Genomic DNA, 24,613 nt, shown 5'->3' with positions numbered 1-24,613 from the left:
AAAGCCGGCCTGCCGTTTGAACCGCAGCATAGAAGCTACTTGTATTCAATATCCTTGAGGCTCAGGTAAACACCCATTCTAGCATAGTGGGGAATAACCTGTCTCCGCAGAAGAGACGCGAGCCCAAGCTTGATTTATTCTTTTCGCACAGTTCGATTTGGGGGCGACATTAGCAATGGGCGTACAGCGGTGTTACCAACTATCTATACAAATTCTAAGGCGAAGGTTTGGACTATGCAGTAGCCCCGGGTTGTTGGTTTAATGCCTAGTAATTTTATCTTAAATACTGGTTCTGTAGATAGGATACAACAATAAACTGCAGCGAGCTACGAAGGATTGACAGTTAAAAAATGGGGTGAACGACTGAACTCTGACAACCTTAGGGAACATTCCTCACTATCGTAGAGAAGCCAAAAATTCACACTAACGAAGCTACCTCGTAGTTAAGAAACCTCAAAGCAGGTCCGACCTGCGATACCAGCTGAGAGAATATGACCATAGAACTTCTAAAGGAGGAGGGGAAGGCGCTTAGCAGCTGCAGCATGGTCGAAAAGAGCTATTAATATTGCGATTAACCACCGCCTACGTAGCTGAGTAGATTGCGTCATACGACTTACAGCAGGCGAGAAAAACTACAACACCAGATGCATCGTTGGGTGGACGTCACCCAAAGAAGGGATGTCTGTGAGATTGAACTACTCAGTCAAGAAATTGATATTATGCAGCATTTCTTTTGGGCCGGTAGCATGCGAATGTAGGCATTAATCGATTGTCTTACTCTATGTGACGACGAATGGAGTATTACACGGCCCATGGCGCGCGAAGTGACAAACACACAAAGGGGCCTACGCATTTCTCATAGAGCCGCCACGAATAGCTTTCTGAGAATCGTTCCGTTTGGACTTTCCCCCAATGGGTTGCTGATTGCCACGGAAAGGTAACTGATATAATATATGATGACACTAGGAGTGTTTGCATAAATAGCCTAGAAAATCAAAGGAATACTGTCTTATAACCACATGACCATCAGCACTTGGGACTGGTAATGGCCCTAATAAGGGAACTTGTTCCCTGTAATATATGAATCCATACGTGAGGGAACGCGTTTAATAACCGGCACGCTTAGATGAAGAGGGATATGACAACGCGGCGCTGCATGACGTTGGGACTGTGGGTTGAGTGGGGGCACTGCATTGGTCATTTTTGCGCACTATTAGCATTACTGCAAATACGCATGCAATGTGGGGTTTAGAGCTTATCGATGAGAATAATAAGCCCCTGCTTCCTTATCGAAACTTCAAACGAACACCAGGAAAGTTACCCATTTTCGATGGAGCCTACACTAGGTCCACTGAAGACCTAACGCCAGTAACTTTTCATATGCTAGCCAATTGTAAATATGCTAAGTTGCAAGTCACTCTGATACGGCAAGTTTTGGGATAAATCGGCATAGGGCGCAGGCCCGCTAATGCAGCCTGGAGTCATAAGCCCATTTCTACGCATGAGTGTGTTGCCGTTTTGGTTTTCCAAATTATGCCAGGGCGGTGCTAATACCTCTTCATAGCCTCAAAGCAGGGACCAACCGTCCGATGATAGAGAATCCTTCATCTTCTTCATGATGACCACCCCCAATAGCTCACTAATATCCAGATTTGTCCCTACAAACTTCAACACATTTCGCCGCGGCCGCCGGCCCTAAGTGCTCAAGGAAACAACCGAACCCAGCAGCCCAGGAAGACCGGCTGCATCTTTTTCCCCAAGTCCGTTAGTCCCTTACCTAAATTTCTTTACGCCTGCACCTGTAGCCTTAAGCGCGGATAGGATAACTCCTACTACGCTTGAAATAGCGGCCGCAAATGCCCAGTGGAACGCCATACTTCAAAAGGGGCTCTTTTTATCTTTTCCTTGGCGGTAAGCCCCAATTCTCTTTCCAGGTTTTCCTTTTGCGCCTGTAATTCCGCAACTTCACCCTGAAGAGTTTCTAGTTTTCTTTGAGCTGGCCTCCCTTTCCTCTTCAGTAAGAGCCTGGTCATTGATTATTTCCTGCTGCCGCTCTATTTGCCCCTCCAGGTCTTCGATGGACCGATCTCTTTGCCGGATTTGCTCCTCTTTAGTGTTGATTTCGGCAACCAACTGCCGCCGTTCCTCTAAAGAACCCTCTATGGTGGTACGTAAGTTCTTAGCTTCTTCCTTGCTATGTCTAGGTCTTGCAGGGCAAGTTCGAAGGCGTGTCGGGTTTGGTCTCTTTCACGTAAGGCATTTCCTTCTCGTTCTCTCTCATTTCCGTTATTCTTTGGTTTTTATCATCAAGTTCTCTCTTTCGAGCATCAAGGAGTAGTCGGGTTTGCCGCATGTAATCTGCTTCCCTTTCCTCCATCGCCTGCTTTAGCTCTTCTACTTCCCTTATCGCCTCAAGGCCTTTTTTGTTGCCGCTGCATTAGGGTCTTAACTCTTTCGACGGCTTCGTCAATATTCTCACTATTTCTCTTCATTCTTTCGGGTAAGTTGGGTTCTCCTAATGCCTTTCTAAGGGTTGAAGGAATATTTTTATCTGCGTAGTATTTACCATTTATGTCCCTGATGACGTATGGATGAGCATTAGACCTATTTAAACCTTGCTACTATGACTTTCCCTGCCCCATTCGTTATCCGCGTCAAACATTACTTGGACTTGTTTGGATCCCAGTTTGGGAATTCTTCCTTGATCCTATCAAAGTCGTCCGGGGTTTCTTCCATGGATTCGTCCATTTGCTCCTGAACCCTGCTAAGCCATGCAGCGCGGCCGGGGCTTCAGGAATGTCGCCGCCTGGGCCTACTACGTAATCCATTTGCAAAAATTCTGGAACGGTTTTGTATGGATTTTTTTCGTGTGAAACTACGATTTAATGTGCCTTGACCCTCCTCCACCTACTACCAAACTTGTCTCTTAAGGCTGCGTCGTAGATCAGGGGGTCGGTTTCCGCGCCTTTAGTCCATGCGTCGTATTCGTCGTCGTTAATATCTGCTTGACCTTCCTCCAGTAAGGGGGTCAAAATCCGTTCCTTCTACTTCCATTATATATGATAAGCTCAAAGTTAAACCCCAACGTATTACCTAAGCAGGTTGGCGGACTGAAAGCAGAAACGCAACTTTCACCGGGTTACATTCACGCCTTCTAGCGCTAAGCCAGGGGAAACCCTGTACGTAGGCGTGCCCCGCCTAACGGATAACCTAGTGTTAGTTCCTGGTACCTTGGCGTTAAGGTTTGACCTAGCAATACAACCAAGCACTGCGGACGCGCGTCACGTTGTCAACGACCTTGGCCGCAACATTGTCTCAAAGATGCGGGTGAAGTTCGCAGGGGAATCCCTCTTGGACTTAAATAGGTACGATCTGTATACCACGTACAAAGACTTATGGTTGACTGCATTTGACCGCGCGCAAAGGATAGAGCAGGGAATCGCCAGTGATGCTATAACGCAAGGTAAGAAGCGCAACCTCTGGCGCCTCAGGGAGAAGACGAAATAAAGACGGCTTATGGTACTAAGCATGTAGTTCCATTAGATTTCGAAGTTATCACGAACCACGGTGCATACTACCCAAGGCAGCTAAGCGAGCTGCAGTTCGAAGTAACCCTAGCAGACACTACGAACATCCTACAGGGAAAGGACGTAAGTTCCTCAGCCGTCCACCCATACTCCGTTACTAACTTAGAGCTGCAGTACGAAACGGTATACAGCGAAGACTTAGCACGTAGCGCCGGTATGGAATACAGCTCCGGGAAGGCTTTCCTTTACGATCACGTCGTGATGTACAAGACGTTCAGCTTTACAAATAACGTCGAAGAGGTCATCAACCAAAGCATTAACCTTCCCAGGCGCAGCCTTACAGGGATAATGTTGCTGTTCGCAAAGACATACACGGCAGGATTGCGTGACTCTGAGGCGTTCTTTAATCCTAACATCACTAACGTAGGCGTTAGCATTAACGGAGTGCCTAATAAGGTTTACTCACAAGGGATAAAGCCCGCGGATATGTACCGGGAAGTCGCACGTAAGTTTGGCGACCAAATTAGCCCCGAGGAATTCTTTAAGGATAAGTATGCGCTGTGGATCGACATGCGCACGACGAACGACGAAGACCTACATGGACAGGGATTGCGGCTGGTAAATACCCAGGACGGTATTACGTTGGAGATCAAGCGCACCAAAGACGCCAGCGACACTACTAAGATCAACGCATATATCTTCGTAGTCTCAGACGCGCAACTGAGTGTAGAAATGAATCAGCTAAAAAGCGTTGCCTACTAGACTCGAGTTCCTTGAGCCAAGGATAAAGAATATTCCTTACATATATAATGCTTCGCGTATTTGAAAACGACGACAACCAAACTGCAATGCCTAGTGCAAGGCGACCAATTGTATTTCAAAGCAAAGGAGGTGGCTGCGGCGTTAGATTACGAGAACACCAAGAAGGCCATCAGGGATCATGTCTCCGAAAAATACCAGAAAAGATGGGTTGACATGCAAGGGGTCCCAAACCGTTCCCCTTCTACTATCCACCCACAATCCGTGTTCATTTCGGAACCTGGGTTGTATGAGTTGATATTTAGCTCCAAGCTACCTAAAGCAGTGGAGCTGCGTAGCTGGGTCTTCGAGGAAGTCCTACCTGCGCTTAGAAAGAATGGTAACTACGAGCTGGAGAAGCGCTTCAATAGCCCAAATAAGATGAAGTTTAAAATAGAGACCGAGTCTGACCTACGTAATCGGGTCGTATACAACGTTCGCAGGTTCTACCCATATGCAATCATAGTCCCTGGCTTAGGAGAACTGCAAGACACCTCAAATAAGCGCATTAAATGCTGGCAGAAGGGCTACCAGGCAGGGCAACCCGACCTGTTGATTCTCAACAGTCATAAAAAATATAATGGGCTGTGCATCGAACTGAAAACACCTAAAGGCAACGGAGTCCTGTCCGACAAACAAAAGGTGATGTTAGAAAGATTCGAAGAGAATGGTTACCTGACCATCGTAAGCAATGATTACGATATGCTGACCAGGGAAATAGCCGAGTACATGGCCGACGTACGTACCCCTTGTCCTTGGTGCGTAAAGGCCTTCAAAGGCCCCAACACCTTAAGCACGCACCTTAAGATATTCCATAGGTATAATGATTCTTAAACAAACATACTGGCGAGATCTGCTGCAAGGCGTTTCATACCGAATAAAAAACTACGTCGCATTCGAAGACATCGACCGTTTGAGGTTGGTCTTAGAACGCGACGGTCAGGAATACAGCCTTTGGGCGCCTGACTGTGTGAGATACATACTGCAGGGTGAAGAATATACACACCTACGCAGTCATGGTAAGGTAAACGGCCGATGGAAGTTTGACATCGAACGTCGAGCGGAGGATAATCCGTTGTGCGACTAATCCTCTTCATGGGCGGATAAGTAGTCATCTGCTGTGTCTGCCCTCATTTTTTCCGCCATTTCATACGCTGATAAGGTAATAGTCACGCCTCCTAGGAACGCTGCGATGTAAGGTAACATTATACCTTAAGTAGATTCCACTCTTTTCTTACCAACAGATAATGATCTAAGGGCTTAGGGCCATCGTAAAGGCAGCACCAAATATGTTGGCCGCTACGTATACAGCCACATCGGTCGCAGATGCCATCCCAGTGTTCCCTATTCTCCCACCTTACACCCTCATAGTCGTCGAAGCATACGAAGTCTTCGTCGATCTCCTTCTTACGTCGCGTGAGCACCCGGCCGGTTTCAAGGGGGCAACATCGCTCTGCTAAATCGCCGTGGGTCTCGCAGACCACATCTGTGAGGTCATAGCGACGGCAGCGGTACTTATGCCAGTTTTCTTCGAAGAGGGGTTCATCGCATCGGCGGCAATGGCCTTTAAGGCAGACTCTATGCTCGCGGTGATATCGTAGGGCCTGTACTGTGGACAGTTCCTTACCGCAGTCACCGCAAACAGTGCTGATGGTCTTCTGACAGACTTTCTTGGAAAGATGGTATTGCAGTCGCTGCTTGCTACTAAAAGCTCTATCACATTGCACGCACTTCATTATATATACCTTATTTTTTATTGTTAAATTGTTAAACCCTGTAAGAGGGTTTTAGGATAGGGTCTATTATTTCTTGTTATTTTGTTAAACCCCCATTAAAAGATGAGGTATCATTCTTTCTCATTGTTGAAACCAGCAAAAAGATAATCATGTTAACCATTCTTCGATTACGATGATTTAACAAAATAACAATAAAAAATAGGTCCTTACTTGAGACCTCTTTGCAGCATTTAACAAAATAACAATAAAAAAGAAAGACCTATGCTAATTCCTCTTGCTGGGGCTTAGTAAGATCTTCTTTGCGACCTCTTACTCTTCTCGAACGTCGTCTAAAGTCCTTTGTGCTTTAGTATCCGCGGGACACCAATGTCCAACGAAGTCTTCTTCAGAGAATACCTTATTACAGTGACAGCAGCTGTGTTTCTTACGAGGCGTCGGAGGGGTAACGATGATGCAGTCAGCAGGTAGTTCGCACGTAATGCAGTCCATATATCTATGGGGGATATCGAATGAAGTCCTTAATGGACTCCTTAGCCCACGTCGCCATTGTCAAAAGCGCGCCAAACCGTTCCGCGCGCTTCAGACCACACATTTCATCGTACAATTCCTGTACGCGCTCTTTTAACCGGTCTATCTCCTCCCTTTGCATTTCTATGGTGTCTTTTTTATCCTTTGCGTCGCCGGCGATCCTTCTTACTGCTTCCACTGGTTCCATTGTATATATAATGGATCCGAATCATATTCCCTGCAATGCTCTGATAGTAGGACCCACCGGCTGCGGAAAGACCCAGTTCGTGGTAGAGCAGCTATTAGGATCCTTTAGATACCGCTTTGACTACATAGTGCTATTATGCCCCACCTATGTGAATAACCGCACCTGGACGGGTATAGGAGTGAAAGATGATGACTTCTTCGTAGATATCTTAGATCCTAACGAGTTATCCAGCCATTTGAAGTTCTGGCACAAGCAATTCTCATCTCACGAGGCTCGACGAGCGAGTACGCAGACTTTACTCATACTGGATGACATTGCCTGTGGGGACGACGTAAAAAGGCGCACCTCTGAATTAGTGAAGCTCGCCTTCAGCGGTAGACACGACAATATCAGCGTTTGGTTGCTCTCGCAGCAGCTTACCAGCGTCTCTAAGCCCTTTAGGGAAAACATAGGCTCTCTCGTAGTATTTTATACTCCGAGCAAGTCTGACCTGGAAACCATTTTAAGCGACTACGGCGGTGAGATAAGCAAGGAACAGCTGCACGAATACATGCGGCATTTAAAGACGCACCAACATTCCAAAATGATTTTCTCTTTGAGGTTTCCTTATGACGTTAATGTATATGGAGATTGAGCAGCTCTTAGATGAAGTCCCCACACAGTTAGATGAAAGTAACCTTAAGGAACAACTTAACATCCTGGTGTCTTCTGGGAAGTGCAAAGAAATGATAGGCAAGGAACTTACCCATGAGCAGGTTAATAAGTTGTCGGAAGAGGAGGTTAAGAAGTTCCATAAGAGGTACGAGGCCGCCCTTGCAAGTAAGATCACGGACGCCGTAGCAGATTCCGCTATTAAGTTCGCGACTAAATTACTTGGACTTACGCTGCCCATAGACGACGTGGAGCAACTACGGAAGGACATTAGCGAGGACTATGTCATCGCCCAAGAACTTAAGATAACCTGCGGGTGGTTGTCTTTGAAGTGCGGTAAGTTAATGGCAGTCGCCTCTGCGGCTTTGCACGTAGCTCAGCATGTCGACTTGAAGGAGGTACTAGGTTTCTTTGGAACATCTTGGAAGGACTTCAAGAAGGACAGAGAAGTCGAAAAGGTCTTCCAGGCGGCACTTGCTGATGATCAAGTCGCCCCAAGTACCTAGTCAAGTCGTTGTCAAGTCGCCTCAAGTACTTAGTCAAGTCGTTGTCAAGTCACCTCAAGTACTTAGTCAAGTCGTCCTTAAGTCATTCTCAAGTACTTAGTCAAGTCGTTGTCAAGTCATTGCCAAGTCATTGTCAAGTCGTCATCAAGTTACTTGTCAAGTCCTTCAAGTCCCTTAATATAAGATGAGTGACACCGAAGAACAACCTCCCGTAGAAGATACCAAGATTACCAAGGCTAAATCTCCGGGCAGAGTCGCTGCCGGAAAGAAGCTCGCGGAGATGAATAAAAAGAACAAAGCAAAGAAGGAGGAAAAGGTGGAGGAAGAGGAATCCTTTATCAATCCTGGGTACGTCATTGGCGCGTTAGGAGTCGCTATAGCAGCAGGCAGCCTTTACTTACAATGGCGGGCTACGAAGCCAAAAGTAAAGTGGGAGGCCGCAACATATCACGCACCTGTAGAGACGAAAAAGAGTAAGATCCCTGAAATGGAGTAACCTTCTCGCTTTGTAATATAATGTCGACCGCGTTGTTGAAAACTGTTGAAGAAGCAGCTATCATTACTTCTATTGTTGCGGGTATTGGTTGGGTAGGTAAGAAAGTGCTCAAAGAAGACTTTACTGAAGACCCAAGCAAGAGCTTCGCTAATTTCGCTAAAATGACCGCTGCCGTAGGCGGGGCTATCATGGTAAAGGATTACCTACGGAAGGAAAAGTACCTACCTAATGTATAATGGTTAGCTTAGTCGCAGGTGGAGTCATTGCAGCTTTAGCATTTACAGGGGCTAATTATGGTGGTAGATATCTGGATAAATTAGTTAGCGGTGATAGAAACGCAGAATCTAACGCCGAAAGGAAAAGACACGACTTAGCGCTGGAGAAATATCAGCGGGACGTGGCAGCTTGGAATGAAAAAAGACAAGCTTACAGGGATTGGTTGGACAAGAACTACCAAGACAAAATGCAGGCGGATAAGAACTTCGAAAACACAGACTACGCCTTTAGACTTTATGCACAGGCGCACCCCGACTTTAGGTTAAGAAAGCCTCAGTTCAAGAATTACTACCAGCCTTCTAAGAAACAAAAAGACAATGAATTGGTCTTTGTAGGAGTCGCAGGGCTGGCAGGAGGCGTGGCCTTGGCGTATCTAATATAATGATCGTCTTTTTGGAAAGCGACAAGAATGACTTTACCACTTATCTGAATCCTCCCATCCGCGCGGAAAGGGTTCGGTTGGTTAGTTGCTCTTTGTACAATTCTTGGTATAATTTAATTGATGGCTTTGTCGTTGACAATGCCGCCAAACTAAAAATACCAGATTCCCAATACACACCTATAACACTGGCTAAGGAGCTAGCAAAGCACGGATATACTCTTACCACAGGATTACCCCATGAAATGACATTTAAGAAAAATAATGGAAGCGCTAATTTGAAGGACAGTTCATTGGTAGAACTCCTGGGCCTTACTAGTACCACGATAAATAGCGGCAGTACATATGATGTAAAATGGAAAGTCGCATCCTCTTACGAAGTCTATTGCGACTTGGTCCATAGTTACAACAATGGAGAAAAGTCTTCTCTTATGTCCAAGTTTCTACCCAAAGGTAATCCATTTGACCCAGTAGAATACACTCCCATTTCTTTGAGCTATGACTTGTCTAATTTGGTAGAAAGCATAAACATCACCATTAAAGTGGACGGAAAGACGGTGGATTTTAACGGACGCAAGATCAATCTTGTTTTGGAATTCATATAATGGGCCGCGTAGAGGACAAACTCAAAAGGATTTACTATGGGCCTGAAGGCTATTGGAAAGGAGCGTCAGCTATCAAGAAACTCGCGACCGCGGCCAGGGTATCAGACGAAACGGCTAAGAACTGGCTAAGAAAACAAACCCTCTGGCAGGTTTATCTTCCCGTGCCGAAGTACATTCCCAGGCCCAGCTTTACCGTAAATACCCCTAATGAAGTTCATCAGGCGGATTTGCTTTTCTTGCCGCACGATAAGGTGAGAAAAAAGACCTATAGATACGCTTTGACCGTAGTTGATATCGCAAGCAGATACAAGGACGCCGAACCTATAACCAGCAAGGATTCTGGGGAAGTCGCAGAAGCCCTAGGTAGGATTTATAAGCGCGTCTTGAAATGGCCTAAGCTGCTGCAAGTGGATGCGGGAACAGAGTTTATGGGCGTGGTTACTAAGACCCTGAAAGACCACAGCACTAAGATTAGGAGAGCTAAAGCAGAGTACCACAGGGGTCAGAGCATCGTCGAAAGATTCAATAAGACCTTGGCCGAGCGCCTCTTTGGGTACCAGTATTGGAAAGAGCTGGAAGATCCCTCCAAACGCAACAGGGAATGGACCCAGAGGCTCCCCCAGGTCGTCGCGGCTTTGAACAACGAGGCGGCCAGGGCTACAGGAATAAAACCCAGAGATGCCATAAAAAAGAAACACGTGGAACACAAGTCCTACGTCAGAAGTTCGAGGGCGGTCTTCCCCCAGGAGAAGAGATTAGGTAATGTCGCGGTACGATATCTCTACGGACCGGGTGAATTAGAAGGAGGATCCAAAAGAGCTACGGATCCTAATTGGTCTTTGGAAACTTATCAGATCCGAAGTGCGATAGCTAAGAAGGGTCAGCCCATCTTGTATTATCTTCATGATGGTCCCACGCGTGGGTTCGTCAAAGAAGAACTGCTTATCGTGTGATGTCCGAATGCTATCGTATACACTCCGTCATCACACATCCATCGCTTACCGTCAAATGCAGACAGTGACACCTTCTCCTGCGTGACGTTATGTATCTGATGACCATAGCTGCGCAGGCTGTTCATCTTATGCCGCTGTTCCTTGCGTGTTCGTAATACGTTGAGGTAGGACTCGTGCGTAATGTCCTTCTTAACCACATACTTTTTTACGCCTTTAGCTTTCTTTTCTACGCCGTCTAACTTTAGCACGCTGTACATCTTTGGTTTCAGACCCACGTATTCCACGATGGGTTTTCCTAACATTTCGTCTTTCATCTTCCCAATTACCTTCTTATTCTTCGCAGAGTAAAGGAAGTGCTCCTTCGGGTAACCGCTGGTGTCGTACTCGTCTATGTCGGGGAGGCAGTCTTTGTAAACGTCTTCCGTTTGCACTTCTAGAATTAGGGAGTCGGTGTCTGTGTACAGGAGGCGACAGCGGTCTCCGTACTTTGGCTTAAGCTTATCGTAGTAGAACTCGTACATAAGCAGCTTCGATAGATCCAGCACCGTAAAGCCTGTGTAAACGGGCTTGTTTAGTAAGAGGTTTGCCCTTTTCATGTGAATCACGTAGAAGTTCAGCATTTCTACGTATCTAACGAAGCCTGGCTGTGACACGTATGCTTCTGCTTCCTCTTTGGTGCTGACTATTTTTACGCTTACGCGCTTGCGGATGTTCTCCATTGTCTTTCCGAACACGCTGTTGTTCATCAGTTTGAAGAGGTTTTTCTCGAAGTCATTTTTCGCTGCGGTACGCTTTTGCGTGTTAAAGTCAATGTAGGGGCGCATCCAGGGTTCCTGCGTGAATTTTAGGACTCTGTGGATCTTCTCTACGCGCATTCCGTGTCGCACGTAGAACTGCAGGTTGCGGTAATGTACCACATACTTCTTCTTATCCATCAGGTTCATAGTTAGTTTCCTGTACGGTTTGTAACCAGGGCACATTTGCTTTTGCAGCGGACTTAGCTGCTTAAATGGTATCTCTATCGCTTCTGGTGCTAAGGGGAACTCATTGTGTTCGTCGTGCAGGTGCTCTGGGTACTCCAGATCCACTTCTAAGACGTAACCCTTGTCTTCCTCCTTTCCTACCTGCATGTAGAAGTCTATCGGCTTCACTGGATCCCATTCGAAGTCTCTCACAGGTAGGTACTGTGACATTGCCCAACCATAAAGGTTATTCGCATCCAGGTAGTAAATGTATGTGGTTGGTTTCTCTGGGTCGTGCTCTACTAAGGGGTTGTTTGCGCGGGCGTAACGTCGGCTGGGTCCGCATACGCCGCCACGAATACCGTCTTCCATAAACCGATACATGTCGTACTCCGTTAGGAGATCCAACTGCGCATTTGTCTTCTTTAACAAAGCACTCCAGCTGAGCCCAGGAGCCGTGTAGAAATTAGCGGGATCCAATCCGTAATATTCCATAGCCATCTTTCTGAAGCTTTGGAAAACATCTGCGAGCAGCACTACGTCAGACCTTAGGTAGATGTCGTGGTAGTCACCCATGTTCTCACAGGAGTACTTTTCCCACACGTCTAACGCATGCTGGTACTCCTCATCCTTTATACCGGACTCGTTTAGGGTGCTGTAGAAGCGATCTTTGGGTGGTAGGGGTTCTTTGAATCGATCCCAGGAGTCCATGTATTCGTATGGGTAGACTCCTTTCCTTTCCGCGCCGTATTGACTGGAAATGGGAAAGTTGGTGTTATACTTTACGAGGTTTGCTAAGGAGTCCGCCATAAACTGCTGCGAATCTAAGAACTTTAGCTTACCCACAGTTACGGACATGTAGCGCTCTTTGTTGTTGGGTATGCATTTGACGTCGGAGCCGTCTGTTCCTTGTAGTAGCAAATGGGAGTCGTAACCGCGGAGGTTGTGAAAGAACACCGGAATCTCCATGTCTGGATTTACTTTGAAGTTTATATTGCATTTCCAATGAGCCGCTCCTCTGTATTTACCCGTGATGTGGCAGTGATCCCTAACCTTATCCACATAGAAATCCTCAACAAATGCTTTGTGGCAGTGAATGCAGTGCGTGGAGGGCTTTCCCGGCTTCTCACCTTTCTTAGCATACTTCCCGCATTTAAAATGAGCTTCTCCTAGATACTTTCCATCTTCATCCCACGCTTTCTTGGCTCGTCTTCCAAACTGAAGAAGCGTATGTTGGCAAATGTGGCATTTTTTTGCCTTGTTAAAAGCCTCCTGGTTCTCTTTGGTAAATTCCATCTTCTTTGGACGTCTTAATTGTTCTCTTATCTCCCCCTCCTCTTCTCGCAATGCTTCTAGAAACTCATTAGCTGCGTTCTTACCTCGGTAAATCACAGGAGGGTTTGCTTTACCGTCTGATCTGACTACTATGTAACCAAAGGAGCAGATCTCGTGTAATCCTACCTTATTCGTGGCACCACGTTTCTGCTCTTCCTTAGTTATCAACGCTTCGAAGTCTGCATATATCACGTAAGGCACTTGCATCTGCTTTTGATGGTCTGCGTATGAAAGCTCTTTGTTGGTGGGCATCTGGATCCGTTGCGCCACTTCTTCGACTCCGCGGCAGATCTCATCGTGTTTCTTTAGGGTATTTAAGGATGTAAATGACAGCAAGCAGCAGTCGCAGAAGTACTTTTTACCTTTGTGCTTAGTATGTCTGTAGAATAGTCTGCTAATGTGTTTAACCCATGAGTAGTGTCCGCCGTGGTAGAATAAATGTACGCGCTCTCCTTTACTTTTTGACAGAACTAACGGTACTATCGTCTGCTCTCTGACTCCGTAAACGTTAATTGCTAGATCGTTTATTTCCTCAAATATGGGGATGTCTATCAACTGCATGGGAAATTCCACACCATCCCACTCTAAATCATCTGTGGGATACTTACTTGTCCTACAGGGATCCTTCTCTGCTGGATACAGTGCAGACCTGATTGCCCACATAAAGCATCGATTGTCTTCATTCTTCACGTTTACAATAGCCTTCTTCCTTTCTACCCACGTTGGTAGCGGTACGTAACTCCCCCCTCGTATGGGTACGTACCTGGCTATACTTATCTCTATTCCTTCAACCTCCTCTACTGTCCAACCCGATCCTTCTTTCGTGTAGTTAGACAGCGACTCCATTATTGCTTCTAAGGCTTCACTGAGTGACCTATCCAGATTCGTGGATTCTAATATCACTAACGACTTTGATCGCAACATTGCTGTCGTCATTACCTCGTCTTTTGACAAACTTACTTCTACCATTATGCTCGCTTTCAGGGCTCCTAATTCTTCTATACCTTTTCGGAGAGTCCTTTTAACCTTCCTTTCTGACTGACGCCAAAACTGTCTAACGTCAATCTCACCGTTACCGGGTATTGACACCGTGCTGAAGTTGCTTTGGGATTCCATCTATATAATAGGAAATATTTTATACCTAATACCAAGCACTTTTTAGGTCGTCGTAGTCGTACTCACAGTCCTGACAATGCCAAAACAATTTAACCTTAGTCTCAAACTTCTTACCACATCCACAATCATAACTGCTCATACACTTCGTCTTCATTTTCAAATGCTTTTTCAAATCCGCTTCTTTCTTAAAAGTTCTCTTACATTCTTCGCACTCCATATATAGACTAACATATTTGCGCTGTTGCCCCCAACCACACTTGGAGTGGGTTGTTTCCGTAGGTGGATTTTTGACACGGGTCTTGCCCGTGTTGAGATTGCGCTGGAACCCCCATTCCCTATACTACTACCTTAAGACCCGATGAATCCAGCCACACCTCTAAAGGCGAATGATTTTCTTTAACATCAGCTATACCTAAACTTAAAATTGTTGGTTAATGCTTGAATTTGTTGCCAATATTTGCAGGATAAAGAGAATGCTGCAGGATACATAAATCTAGTCAACGTCACCCCGGCATTATCAAATGAAACTGTTGTAGATGTTCAATCAATATGCTTGCCTGGCAGCTGAAGGCTTAGTTGTCTGGAAATGCCTTCCAACAGAATTGCAAATGCTACTTAAACCGACTTTTATAGCTAGCTACTATTTTATTAATGCAAGCTGCTATAGCCTAATGAACATTGTCAGTTTTGAAATTATAGTCCTGTGATGGTTTTCAGTTAAAATTCCTAGTGGTACTGAATATATTTGTAATTTCTTTGGATAACTGTCTTTAAGAAAAGAATTTAAATAAATATTTTTTGAGTTAGCCATTTTTGGTTTGATGTATTAAGTAGTGTCAATTTAACCATTCGAGAAATGGTTATTTCTACCAATTGTTTTTAACCATTTAACAATGGTTGAAACAAAACAGTTAGTTTGATGTATTGATTATTGTCAATTTAACCATTCGAGAAATGGTTATTTCTACCAATTGTTTTTAACCATTTAACAATGGTTGAAACAAAACAGTTAGTTTGATGTATTAAGTAGTGTCAATTTAACCATTCGAGAAATGGTTATTTCTACCAATTGTTTTTAACCATTTAACAATGGTTGAAACAAAACAGTTAGTTTGATGTATTGATTATTGTCAATTTAACCATTCGAGAAATGGTTATTTCTACCAATTGTTTTTAACCATTTAACAATGGTTGAAACAAAACAGTTAGTTTGATGTATTAAGTAGTGTCAATTTAACCATTCGAGAAATGGTTATTTCTACCAATTGTTTTTAACCATTTAACAATGGTTGAAACAAAACAGTTGGTTTGATGTATTAATTATTGTCAATTTAACCATTCGAAAAACGGTTATTTCTACCAATTGTTTTTAACCATTTAACAATGGTTGAAATAACACAGTTTAACCATTCTAAATTGATTATCACAGATCCACCTATGGTACAATTCTAGATAGGTTAAAATAACCTATTATGATGTGGTTGAAACTACCATAAATTGGTTATTATAACCAACTATTAATGGTATATTTTACCACCATAAATTGGTTATTATAACCAACTATCAATGGTATATTTTACCACCATAAATTGGTTATTATAACCAACTATTAATGGTATATTTTACCATCATAAATTGGTTATAATAACCAACTATTAATGGTGTATTTTACCACCATAAATTGGTTATTATAACCAACTATTAATGGTATATTTTACCATCATAAATTGGTTATTATAACCAACTATAAATGGTGTATTTAACCACCATCAATTGGTCATTATAACCAATTATTAATGGTGTATTAAAATGGTTAAAACTACCAATTAATAAATGGTCATTACAACCATTGGCAATTGATTACCACAGATCCACTTTTCAACCATTTTTGTGTGGTAGATTCAACCAAACCATTTTTACAGTGTACTTGTGCACAATAGATTACTTCTCAAAGTGGATTGAAGTAGACAAGCTTGAAAGCCAAACCAGCAACACAGTAATCAACATTCTGAAACCACATTTTGCAAGGTACGGCATACCAGATGAGGTAATAAGTGATAATGGTCCAGTTTGCATCTGAGGAATTTACACAGTTTGCAAAAGACTACGAATTCACTCACAACACCACAAGTCCACACTATCCACAAGCAAATGTACAAGTTGAAAGAACTATCCAAACTGTTAGAAAAAGCTGATGCCTACATCAAAAGACTTCAACAAGGCACTGCTCAACTACCGCAACACAACCTTTGAAGTTCGTAACTACTCTCCAGCACAACTTATGATGAGCAGAAGGTTGAAAACAACACTTCCAACAATAGCAGAACTTTTAACACCTCAAAGTCAAACAAAGATCAAAGGAAAACTAGACAAGATCAAAGACATACAGAAGAGAAACTGTGACAGACGAAGCACGAGAAAGCTGACAGCATTGCTGAGAGGAGGTGTAGTCAGAATGAAACATAACAACAAATGGATTCCAGCAACAGTAGCTTATAAGCACCAGAGTCCCCGCTCCTACGTGGTACAAACAGAGGATTGAAGAAAGAGGAGAAACAGAAGGCAACTGAACTATATAAAGAGCTCACAAACAGTAAAGATCAAGCATCATGTGGATCCTAATGACTACAGAACACTTGCAAGAAGTAACGAATCACCAGTACATCCTGAGGCAGCAGCAAGTACATCACCAACTCAGCAATCAACATCTAAAGTAATCGTTCAACCAACACAGCCTGCCAATACACCACTAGTGAAGTCAACAAAGAACCCTGTCAACACAAAGGAACCCAGCAGCAGTCTAGGAGAAGGGACGGGACATGGTAGTGCACCACCCACTGTTACTAGATCGGGTAGGGTTGTGAAGAAACCGACCCGCCTATAGGACTATATAAGACCATAGAGCAGTTTTCAAAGGCTATTGACATTGTTGTTGTTTGAACATTAAGCTTTTCCCCAACAGGGATACTGTTTGTTTAAATAGGGACAGAAACTCAAAACAGATACGTATTCATTGTTTTTTTATATTTTAAAGAAAGATGTAATGTATGTGCATAAATTATGTATGTTAATGAGATGAATATTAAATCAATTGTGTGTACCAACATAGCGTCCACCTAGACACAACACTACTCATTTCAAAAGCTGGATCCACCCCTGAAAAATGCTTACATTGGATATTTTTGTTGTACGTTTATAATTGGAATTCTCTTCCCCCGACGACCACAATACCTAGTCCATTTCAGGCGTGTGAACGGTGTTCTCTGATTGGTTGAGCGGTAATTTATTTTACAATCTGCCCATGCTAACTTTGAACTTCAAGTGAGAACGCGTGTATAATTAGTGGCGAAACATTGTCTCTATTAACAACGGTTCAAACAGTCAAAACAAACGTGCAAAATGTTTCCATTAAGCACAATCCGCTGTACAATTAGGTCTACAGCGTGATATTTTGAGCTAAAGGAGAACGTAAAGATCTTTTAAAAAGTGGCTGAATGACTATTGAATGTTCGATTTTGAAACTTTTCAAATTCCAGCATCAAAGTTTCGGTTTAAAAATTGTGATTCTAAATCTTTTTGATGTATTTTTTTCAAAAGCAAGCGCCCACCTTAAAGCTCAAATAGAAACAGATTCTTTACTTACAAAATGCCCATCGTTTGTAAATTTCTAAACACAGCTGTCTGGGAGTCCAGATCTAACGAATTAAATGACAACCTCCTTCATGCAAATAAATACAAACGCAATCTTCATTAGTTGATGAAAACGATAACAGTCCCTTTCCATTTGCTTTATGATAAAACACTCATTTGCACATGCTTAGCCTCGCTTAGGAGCAAATCATTTAAAAACTACTGTAAAAAAACCCACGAGTTTTTAATGGTATCTGTGAATAGCTGATTTATTAACGAGGCTAAGCCTGTGCTTATGAGTCTTTCAAAACAGCAGTATGTATCAAATGCAAAACTGGCTTATTATTGCCACTTACAAATTTCGTAGTTTAGTCAGGTTTCCTAGGTATGGTAGTGTCGTTAGAAAGTTATTGTTCATTGTCCTGGCAAAAAGAATACATTATTTACGTTACATGGCACAATATTGAAGAAGATATTACAATATTGTTAAGGTCTTGAAAACAAGCCCACTTATCTTTGTGCTTTGAACTTTTTTCAGGTCATTTAAGTTTTCAGCACTCGCAGCACGCTCCAGATTATCAGTTTATTAACCCAGTTTACTTAAGATGTGGCGGGAAGCCTCCTTACTTCGGATGATTAGTTTGTTTAATAATCTAGCATTAAACGTCTTAGTTTCAAAACCGATTTCAATAATTTCAAGCGCTTAGTTTGTTACTAAAAATGTAGGCCTTTCTTGTAAACGGTTAAACCTGGTTTTTTTTATTTACACTCCGATGTCGCCATAGGCATTGGAATACAACCATTTTCCACGGCCTGACAAGGAACTCGCAGACATTCCAAGTTTATAAATTTTGGTGGCTGGAACTTTAAATTGATGAGTGGTGATACCACCACAGATTTGATTTTTGGATTTTCTGATGTTCAAAACATCGAAACATAAATGGCACGATTTAACGTAACCAGTCCAGGGAAGATTTATGATAAAGGTTTCATAGCTGCAAATCGGTTCTTTTTGATTACAGCTTTGATCATTAGTTTGGGAAGCATTGCATACATGGTAAAATTCTTCTAAGGGCGCAATTTTTGTTGTGTGGCTTTGTGGGATGGTTGCGTGACAGACCTAATGTTGACTGGGTAGGAGGCTGAATAAAAGCTACCGATCGATGAAATTGTAATTTAGAAGCTGATCTTTGCGGGTCGACTTGGTGAGAAGCGAGTGTTTTCAGAATCGCTACGCCAGCCCGTGCCTTCATTTACCTAGTCCATATTTTCATGTGTATACTCGCAGTAGTTATTTATATTTTCTTGTTTATAATCAGTTTTATAGGTTGGTAAGTGGCATCCTACCTCCGTAAAAAACACAACAACAAACAAACAAACAAGATGTGAGTTGTTGTAAATATAGCGGTGATGTTGTAGCGAACCTCGCGGAAAAGCCCTAAAATAGTGATTGTTATAAAATAGAAATATAATGTGATTGTTTGTTTGGGCATAATTCATGTATTTTACTTACAATGTCTTTAGAGGTTGAAGTCCATTCAAGCAATAAAGATCAGCGGTATGAATTTGGTTGTTTCCTAACCTCCTTAAATTAAGAGAAAACATCGGTTAAGCGGTCTAATGGCAGCATTTTCTTTATGTACGTTGATCGAGTTCAATGAAATATCTCAAGTTGAAGCCGTCAAACTGTCAAACCATGACAAGTTTAGAGCAGGTCCACTTATAACGTATTTCTTATCCTTTTTTTTTTTTTCAACAGAAGACTAATTTATTTTTGGAACGCCTTTGAGAATCTAAAAATAGGCCACATAGTTTATGTATTATTAACAACTGTTGATTTAGGGCATATAATTTGAAATATCTCCATTTTTATATACTGACAGGAGGATCTTTTAGACATGTTTAAAACTTCTGGTACTATATGGAATTAGAACTTCATGCCTACACAAAGACGAGCTATTGTTTTTTATAAATAACGAGGTAAAGGCAACTTACAATAAGTTCAATGATGTCAGTCCCTCAAATGCCCCTTTTCTCAATATCCTGATTGCGTTTCCATCTAAATACCTAATTCGAAATACAAATAAAATGAATATCTTCAAACGGTGATGAAGCTTCATGGTACGTAAAGTATGGACCACAAACAAAATTTAAAACTGAAACATGAGAAAGTATACAGTATAATTAAGTGCAACTTAATAGAATTGTATTGCTAGGCCACTTGTTAATTTATACAAACCACCCCTTTAAAACTATTTCTTTTTTGTTCTTTTAGGCAAAGCTATTATATCGGAAAATACGTGCATTGGCCAACGTAAAACTTGATCTTTTTTGCATTGATTGTTTTCATGTTTTAAGCCCGTCCCCTTTAAGTAAAATCCGTTTGTTTGTATAAATCATTTTGATCAATTTGGTATTCATTATTTCAAGAGGGACAGTTAACTGGTAACATCCCTCTAGCTAAAGAGTGTGTATAATGGCGGCCAAACTTCCTATGCTCTTATAGTTTTGTTCTTTCCTTCTCCTTTTTTTATTCTTCATTTTACCTCAATAATAATGTGTTATGTGATAGTAAAATAGAATCTCGTGCAATTATTGATCATATATGCATTGTTTCTCCACGTCTTCCATGTTTATGGAATGTTTGACGTTAATCTGTTTTAAACGTCGTATCCTATTATTTTCTGCTGTTTTTTGGCAACTAATATCCGCTCTGAATTTTGTAATTTAGGATGTACATCTAATCTAAATCAAGTCTCTCATAAGCCTTTTCCAAATTAAAAAATCTTTGTATCTTCCGCTTCAGAAGAAAACGCGGTGGCTTTCCTCGGCATTAAACCCAGCGTAATAAATCAAAATCTTCTCCCAAGTGTTCGTCTTCGCCTTTCATCTTCTAAGTGTCTGTGTTGCAAATGCTAGATCAATCAATAATAAGTCTCTAGAAATCAGAGATCATGTGGTTGGCTAAAATCTCGATATTCTTGCAATTACAGAGATTGATCTTAAATCTAGAGGTAGCTCTAAGCTTCGTCCTACTGGTTATTTTCTTCTCGTATTCTCCTAATCTTAATCGCACTACTAAAGTTCTAAAAAATAAAAACTTAAAAAAAAATAAAATAAAAAATTTTAAAACCTATAATCATTTTCTTTTAAATCATTCGAATATTTTGCATCAATCCTTTATTTTAGCTCGTGTTCTTTCCGTATTATTGTCGTTGTCTATAATAATAATAATAATAATAATAGTTTATTTATCCACATAACGCCTAGGAGCATTTCACATACTCGTTTAAAATGCGCACGTGCACTAATCTATCAAGAAATAACCTAAATTAAAGTGATATAAAATATAATATATATATGTATATATGCAATAAATATAAAATATGAAATGATAAATATCTATTTACAATGGGAAGTTAATAAAGGAAATAAGAAAAAAAAAAAAAAAAAAAAAAAAAAAATCCAATATATGATAAATAAAAATTTAAAATATATAAAAGGTATGAAGTCTAATTTACGTATGATATTCTTAAAGCTATTTACGTTAACAGCATTTCTCGCATTAGATGGTAAATTGTTCCAAAGATGACTAGCTATGGATACAAAAGAATTAAGACGCCATTTACTGTTAAATGAATATTGCTCAAGTTTAGTACCAGAGCCTCTTAAATTATACTTAACTGTACGAAATTTGAAAAAGTCATTAATATATCTAGGGCCATTCCCTTTGATGCATTTAAAAAGTAAGACTAAAACTTGGAAATATCTCCTATGTTCTACGGTACGCATATTAATTGATTTAAGAATGCTGTCATAAGAATTAGATTTAGATAGGCCTAATAAAGTTCTAAGAATATAATAATTGGCTTCTTCTAATTTTTTTGAGAGTGACTTAGATATTCCCACCAGCACAGGGCTACAATACTCAAGATGAGGCAAAATAAAAGCCCTATATAATTGAATCATAACATGCGCTGGAACTAAACGTCTTATTCTACGTAAAGCGTTTGTCTTAGCATAAGCCTTATTAAGCTGGACATTTAAATGTTCCTCAAAAGTTAATTTTGAGTCAATGGTAATGCCAAGTATCTTTAAAGAGTCCTTGATTTTCACAGGATTATCACCCAATAGAAGATTGTACTTGTAAGTGTTCGTTCCGATGACGAGAGCTTGAGTCTTTACAGTGTTGATTGACAGATGGTTACTAGTAACCCACTCCTTGATGGAGTTAAGTTCCTTGTTGATAGTATAGTTTAGTACCATAGGAGAGTAGTCAGCATAGTATTCAGTAGTGTCATCAGCATACATACGTAGAGATACTGTAGAGATGAAGTCATTCAAGTCATTCACAAAGATGTTGAACAGAAGCGGTCCAAGTAAGGATCCTTGAGGTACTCCAGCTGTTATTGGTTGCCACTCAGAAAATACGTTGTCAACCCGAACTCTTTGGCGGCGACCAAGGAGATAGGCTTTCATAAGAAGAATTGCATCTGTGTTAAAGCCGTAGGCTTTAAGCTTTGCAATAAGCAAATTATGGTTGATGGAATCAAAGGCTACTGCTATGGTAACAATTCATTTCCTATCATCTAAACTTGCACGCCAATCATCAATTATTTTAATTAGAGCTGTACAACAGGAATGTCCCTTTAAAAATCCAGACAAGTTGTTAGAAAAATGAGGAGAAATAGCAGTATATATCTGATCATATAAAACTTTCTCGCAGATTTTGGAAATGGTCGATAAAATGGAAATTGGACGATAGTTAGTTTTATCAGTTTCGTCCGATCTTTTATGAATCGGTGTCACATTACTAGATTTCCATTCCAGAGGACATGACTGACTGCAAATGAAACAATTGAAATGAAACAAATGAAACATTTGAAATGGATTAACGTATGACTTTTTCAACGAATTTTCTTCTTTATAAGAATGACTTGTTTCCTCTTCTGAAAAACTTCTGAACGTTGGTGACTTCTAGATTTATTGGATTGTTTCAATGCAATTCTACTCGAATCTAATAACTGAAGCAGGATCTGATTATCAGGCTGTCTTCCAAACAATTAATCGTTTACTACATCGAACACCGGAGAAACGATTACCTTTAAACAAATCATCAATCATTATTACAAAAAAATGTTGGCTGTGCCAAAAACGAAAATATTAATATCAGAAATCTGAAAGCCTATAAACAAGTATCAATAAAATAACAAATTGTCAATTATTATATTTCGAACCAGTCTATGGTTTTTATCCTATATGTTATTTATTTATTTATAATATTATAGTACACCCAACAAAATTACTCGACTCTGATTGGTCGAGAGGAGTACAATTATAGCGTTAATTGTACTCCGTAAGAGTACCGAATTAAGTCGCTATGGAAACACGGCTAAAACAATGTCAACAGCGGCAAAAAAAAAAAAAAAAAAAAAAAAAAACCGTAAAAACTAATAAGAACTAATCTTTTTAATGCATTTCAGTTGCGCGATGCACTGAAAATCGGCCGCCAAATAGACAAAGATAAACGGCGTCGCTTCGCATTTTTTACTGAAATTTTGTCGAGTGAACTATAAACAAAAAATCGCACGGTCTTCTCGTACAATTTGGAATTAATATACACTCGTAATGTTTTGAATGTTCTTTAATTGCACTCGCCTAAAGGCTCGTGCAATTACAAGAACTTTCAAAACACTACTCGTGTCTATTAATTTCCAAATTGTACTCGAGATCGAGCGATTTCCAATACTAATTCACGTGATATTTGTGTTTCGAACCAATATTGTAGTATTTGTTTTATATATCATTGTATATATCATTTAACTAATAATAATCTATTAATATATTTTTTTGCGGGGCCGTAAGTTAGAAAACTGTAAAAGGCTATTGCGTTTGCGTTTCCCCGTTAAAACAAAGTTATGTTTTCGTATTTTAACATATTATAACAAAATGTATAATTGTACATCGTATTGTATAAATTGTAAAAGTAGCAAATAAAAATATTGATATTATTATGATCATGTCATGCTATAATTTATAATAAAGTTAGGGTGTAAGTATGGTGTTGGGGGAAAGTTTACAATTCATTTCCTCAGAGGACAAAAAATACTAAAGGGTTAGCCTTAATAAAAATACTATAGAAAATATAACGATGTGCTTACAAGGTGTGAAGTCCTTTGAGATGTTTGAAAAGTCCAACCGCAACATCTTCAATACGATTGTTTGAAAGACGCCTGAATAATACGAAAAAACACATCTAAGACAACTTATAACTGTTTATTCTTAAATTATTTTGGTATACTATAGTCAGTGAATAGTGCCAATATAGGTAGTTTTCAAGCATCCATTACATCTACAAGTAAATCGAAAATGTCTATGACGCCAATCCCACATTCATTTTTCTACCTCCCTAGTTACTGTTACTACGCCGGATAAGCTAACATCTGTTTTTGATATACAGTGTGTGTGGCCCGGTGTCCTGACACTTCAGCTAAAAATCATCGTAACTCCCTTTTATTAAAAGCTAATGCATTGAAACCTGCAATTATCCTGCAACATAATAAGAACAAATTTGTCATTTGTATCCTTTGTCTTTGGTTTGCATCGCAGTTTTAACGAAGTGGTTTGGAGATCCAGTATCCTGCCACCTGGTCCAGTATCCTGCCACTGCCAATAACCGCGCGGTTTATTGAGATCCCTGCGTTGTTTAGGTGCGCTAAATAGCAAAAAGGCACTTTCTAATAGTTTCTTACTTTAAAATTTGCAAAACAAGTTAGATATCATTCATCGCATTGAAAAATATTTCCAAATGGCTCTCCTACTTTCGATCTTCATACAAAATTTTCACGTTATAAGATCCGCTTATTGATATTACAATATAAGACACAACCAAATAGATACCAGTTAAAAAAAGTTATTATCAATTTAA

At 40.9% G+C, this 24,613-nt stretch overlaps 1 protein-coding gene and 1 long non-coding RNA gene across 2 annotated transcripts in view; one reads left to right on the top strand and one right to left on the bottom strand.

Moving 5' to 3' along the window:
- The window catches only part of LOC116298695 (uncharacterized), a 33,353-nt gene extending 18,492 nt beyond the window's left edge, over positions 1–14,861 (top strand). The window contains exon 3 of the long non-coding RNA XR_016119403.1: positions 14,519–14,861. This is a non-coding gene — a long non-coding RNA (uncharacterized LOC116298695). The remainder of the gene's footprint in view (positions 1–14,518) is intronic.
- The window catches only part of LOC116301966 (uncharacterized), a 62,217-nt gene extending 38,268 nt beyond the window's left edge, over positions 1–23,949 (bottom strand). The window contains exons 1-5 of the mRNA XM_089027964.1: positions 23,847–23,949; positions 19,681–19,752; positions 19,199–19,270; positions 18,042–18,107; positions 17,699–17,773 (exon numbers count right to left, since the gene is read on the bottom strand). Of these exons, the coding sequence (XP_088884090.1) occupies positions 17,699–17,773; positions 18,042–18,107; positions 19,199–19,270; positions 19,681–19,752; positions 23,847–23,941 (380 nt within the window). The 5' untranslated portion in view covers positions 23,942–23,949. The remainder of the gene's footprint in view (positions 1–17,698; positions 17,774–18,041; positions 18,108–19,198; positions 19,271–19,680; positions 19,753–23,846) is intronic.
- Between the last annotated feature and the right edge of the window lie 664 nt (positions 23,950–24,613).

This window comes from Actinia tenebrosa, unplaced genomic scaffold (genome assembly GCF_029948245.1).
Source record: "Actinia tenebrosa isolate PJP-AT-01 unplaced genomic scaffold, QUT_ActTen_1.0 PGA_scaffold12__29_contigs__length_12842862, whole genome shotgun sequence".
Lineage (NCBI taxonomy): Eukaryota > Metazoa > Cnidaria > Anthozoa > Actiniaria > Actiniidae > Actinia > Actinia tenebrosa.
This window is presented reverse-complemented; position numbering and strand designations above follow the sequence as displayed.